General features: G+C 57.8%; 1 protein-coding gene across 1 annotated transcript; it reads left to right on the top strand.

The window, feature by feature from the left end:
• Positions 1-590: 590 nt before the first annotated feature.
• Positions 591-2,629, top strand: LOC127784013 (heat stress transcription factor B-4c). Its single transcript, XM_052311186.1, has 2 exons — positions 591-1,069; positions 1,158-2,629. The coding sequence occupies exons 1-2, from the start codon at positions 818-820 to the stop codon at positions 2,088-2,090; spliced, it is 1,185 nt and encodes a 394-aa protein (XP_052167146.1). The 5' UTR covers positions 591-817; the 3' UTR covers positions 2,091-2,629.
• The last annotated feature ends 1,046 nt before the right edge of the window (positions 2,630-3,675 follow it).

The raw sequence follows: 3,675 nt of genomic DNA, 5'->3' as shown, positions 1-3,675 counted from the left end.
GTATCTCCGTATTATTCTTGTTGAACTGCAGAACAGTGCAAGATGCATTGACCGGCCAATAGGGATGGCTGGCACGGCTTCCCTCTCGTTTCTCTGTAACGGAAAAAAGAAATCGGATTTGAGATGCTTCCAAAACTGTAGCAGGGCTTGTCCGGCAGGGACCTTTCCTGAATTGCACGAGGAGCCGGGGCGTGGACCGGTAAAGATCGATCCCCTTCACTTCACCGTTTCTCACGCTGTTACTACGAGTCCGTAAAAACGTTCCGGGTGAAAAGAGGAGAAAGTGGCGAAGAAAAGGTTAAAAGAGGCCGCAAAAGATCGCCGAGAAAGTCCAGAAAACAGCCGGGCAGTGCAGGTAGAGGAGAGGAGAGAAGAGCGGGTGCTGCTGGGCTGGTGGATCACTGGATGCATCGGATGGTTTTTTGTTTGCGGAGGCGACGCTGCATGCTGGCGCAAGCGTCACGGGTCTACCTTGAAAGTTGAATCTCAAAACTTCCAATCCCTCTCTCCAAAACACCCAGACAGACAGAGCGACACATATTCCCTCCCACCACCCCCACCGCCCACACGCTCCCCGAGGCGGGCACATCCATCCCACAAGGCCACACCCCACACACCTCGCCCCCGATTCCACCGTATTCACCACCCACCCGGCCACGCTCTCCTCCCGGTTAAAATAGGAGTCACTCTCACTCACTCCACCCCGGCCACTCGTAAACCCCGAGAAACCTTGGCGGCTTGGCCGACTCCTCGTCTCTCCGGTTGATACTGTAGTGGAGTAGTGTAGTGGTAGCGAGCTCGTAGATCTTCTTGGTAGATGGAGCGGTGCGGGAGCTGGTCGGACTGCGAGGCGGCGGCGGCGGCGGCGCAGAAGGCGGTGCCGGCGCCGTTCTTGACCAAGACGTATCAGCTGGTGGATGACCCGGCCACTGACCACATCGTCTCGTGGGGGGACGACCGGGTGTCCACCTTCGTCGTGTGGCGGCCGCCGGAGTTCGCGCGCGACATCCTCCCCAACTACTTCAAGCACAACAACTTCTCGTCGTTCGTCCGCCAGCTCAACACCTACGTAAGCAAAGCGCCATGCCGCCACCTTCTGTAGTTCTGTTCTCTCGTGCGTTTTGATGCGTGTAAGTAACGACGTCGTTGCAATGCAGGGGTTCAGGAAGGTCGTGCCGGAGAGGTGGGAGTTCGCGAACGAGTTCTTCAGGAAGGGGGAGAAGCAGCTGCTCACCGAGATCCACCGCAGGAAGACGTCGTCCGCATCGACGGCGTCGCCGTCTCCGCCGCCGTTCTTCGCGCCGCCGCACTTCCCTCTGTTCCACCACCCCGGCGTCGCGGCGGCTCAGCACCACCACGCGTTCGTCGGCGACGACGGGGTTGTGGCGGCGCATGGCATCGGCATGCCGTTCCCGCAGCCGCATTGGCGGGAGCCGAACTTGCCGGTCGCGACGCGCCTGCTCGCGCTAGGCGGGCCCGCGCCGTCGCCGTCGTCGGCGGAGGCCGGCGGCGCCGGGCGCGCCGCCACCGCCGCGGTGCTGATGGAGGAGAACGAGCGCCTGCGGCGGAGCAACACGGCGCTGCTGCAGGAGCTTGCGCACATGCGCAAGCTGTACAACGACATCATCTACTTCGTGCAGAACCACGTTCGTCCCGTGGCGCCGAGCCCGGCGGCGGCCGCGTTCCTGCAGGGCCTCGGCATGCAGGCGCGCAAGAAGCCCGCCGCCGCCAACGTGCTCAACAACTCAGGCGGGAGCACAACGTCGAGCAGCTCGCTCACCATCGCCGAGGAGCCTTCCCCTCCGCCGCAGCAGCAGCATCTAGCCGGCGAGAAGAGCGGCGGGGAGGCAGGCAGCAGCAGCGCCGCTCGGTCATCGGCGCCGACCAAGCTCTTCGGCGTGCACCTAAGCGCCGCCCCGTGCGGCGCCGGCAGCAAGAGAGCGTCTTCGCCGGAGGAGCACCCGCCCACGTCGCCGGCCACGAAGCCTCGCCTCGTGCTGGAGTGCGACGACCTAAGCCTGACCGTCGCGCCGTCGTCGTCGTCGCAGCAGCAGCTGTCAGCCGCCTCTTCTCCAACAAGCACCAGCTAGTCAAGTCAGCACGCATGCAAACGCCAACGCGACTCCATGCAACGACGACGACCATTTTGCTGTTCTAATCCGACGCGTTTAGCTTCCTAGTTAGCTCACCTCTTCTGTTCTCGCGGTCAAGGTTAGGGTTCTAATTCCGCAGCGGTGCAAAAGCCCAAGTGGGTTAAACCTTGGTGCAAGCCACCGTGTGCCCAACTAATCGAACAAGCAAATCAGGTTTTCTGTACAGATGTAACGCAGCGTCGCCACTGCCACCACATAACGTACATACTCGGTACTGGAGTATAGTACGGTGCGTAGCAGCAGCCGAGAGGCTGACCCCTGGACCGTGATAATGCTTCAAGAATCCAACGATCTTTTGGACGACAAGTCCGGAAAGGGAAGCCTTTCGCTCGCGTGTGATCTCTTTCCCCGTTCTTCTTTTGTAGTAGTAGTACTACTCCTGCTGCTTGTTGCCACCTCTCGTGCGTGATCTCTCAGGGTCAAAGATGTGAAAGGCAGTTACAGCTATGCAGGTCCTTTTGCTCACATGCAAGGGAAGAGATCGGCCGGGATGGAGCGAACCAGCGAGCCCGGCACAGTCTTTGTTTCCGGGATGCTGTACACGTAACAGTAGCTGGAGCAGTACTAGTACTGTACTCCTACTGGACTACTCGTAGGTATACCAGGCAGCTACGAGTAGACAAGTGAAAGAAGAGGAAGCTACGGTAATGTAGACTATCTGTCCGATCGGGAGAACCGAGAACGGCGCAGCGTCATGATTAGGAGAGCTGTGGACGAGATATGCTCATCAGAGGTCTAATCCGGAGCCGAAAGCGTAGAGAACGGGCAAGAGATCTTCTGATCTCTTCTCTCTCTCTCTCTCTCTCGATCTCTCTCTGCTTCTGCAACGCTCATCATGTGTGGGCATTGGGCGCTGTTTCTTCTGCAGCTAGTCGTACCTCGCGGGCGAGCGCTGTGCTGCCGTGGATAGCGGCAGCAAGCCAAGCCAACCTCACCAGAGCGGGTTGGGTTTTTTTGGTTTCCCACGGATATTCGCGTAAATCCAAGAGGGGAGTAGTCCGGACTCTGACCACCTTCCGTTCCCTCGGAACGTGATAGTTCTGCCAGATTCCCCCGGTCCGCAGCATGCAGGCCTCGGTCCCACATGTCTAGTTCCACCCTTCTCTTCTCCACGCCGGTTTCTCTACGGTCACCGGCCGAAGTGTACACATTCCTTCAAGCGTTCTGTGTTTTTGTTCAGGACGGTCACCGGCCGGAGTAATGTTTTTTTTTTTTTGAATGGTCAGGCCGTTGCCGACGTTTTATATAAAGAAGAAGGTATCTCATTTTAAAAAAAAACAGAACCAAACCTTACAATGCACAGTTAATTAGAAAAATTTATGCGAAAACCACAACTACAACACACTTAGCTAACCTAAGCTACCAAGACCAAGAAAAAAGGACAAAGGCGGAGCCCAAAGCAGCCATCGACAAAAAGCTTGTTGTAAGCGATACAAAGGCTTCGACTTCATGAGGCAAGTGTTATCGTTGCCGAGCTTGTCGACTAGCGACACAGCAGCTCCAACTCCACGGCTATCAGATC

The sequence above is a fragment of the Oryza glaberrima genome, chromosome 9 (assembly GCF_000147395.1).
Source record: "Oryza glaberrima chromosome 9, OglaRS2, whole genome shotgun sequence".
Classification (NCBI taxonomy): domain Eukaryota; kingdom Viridiplantae; phylum Streptophyta; class Magnoliopsida; order Poales; family Poaceae; genus Oryza; species Oryza glaberrima.
The sequence above is the reverse complement of the archived record's forward strand: the minus strand, read 5'-3'. Positions and strand labels throughout refer to the sequence as shown.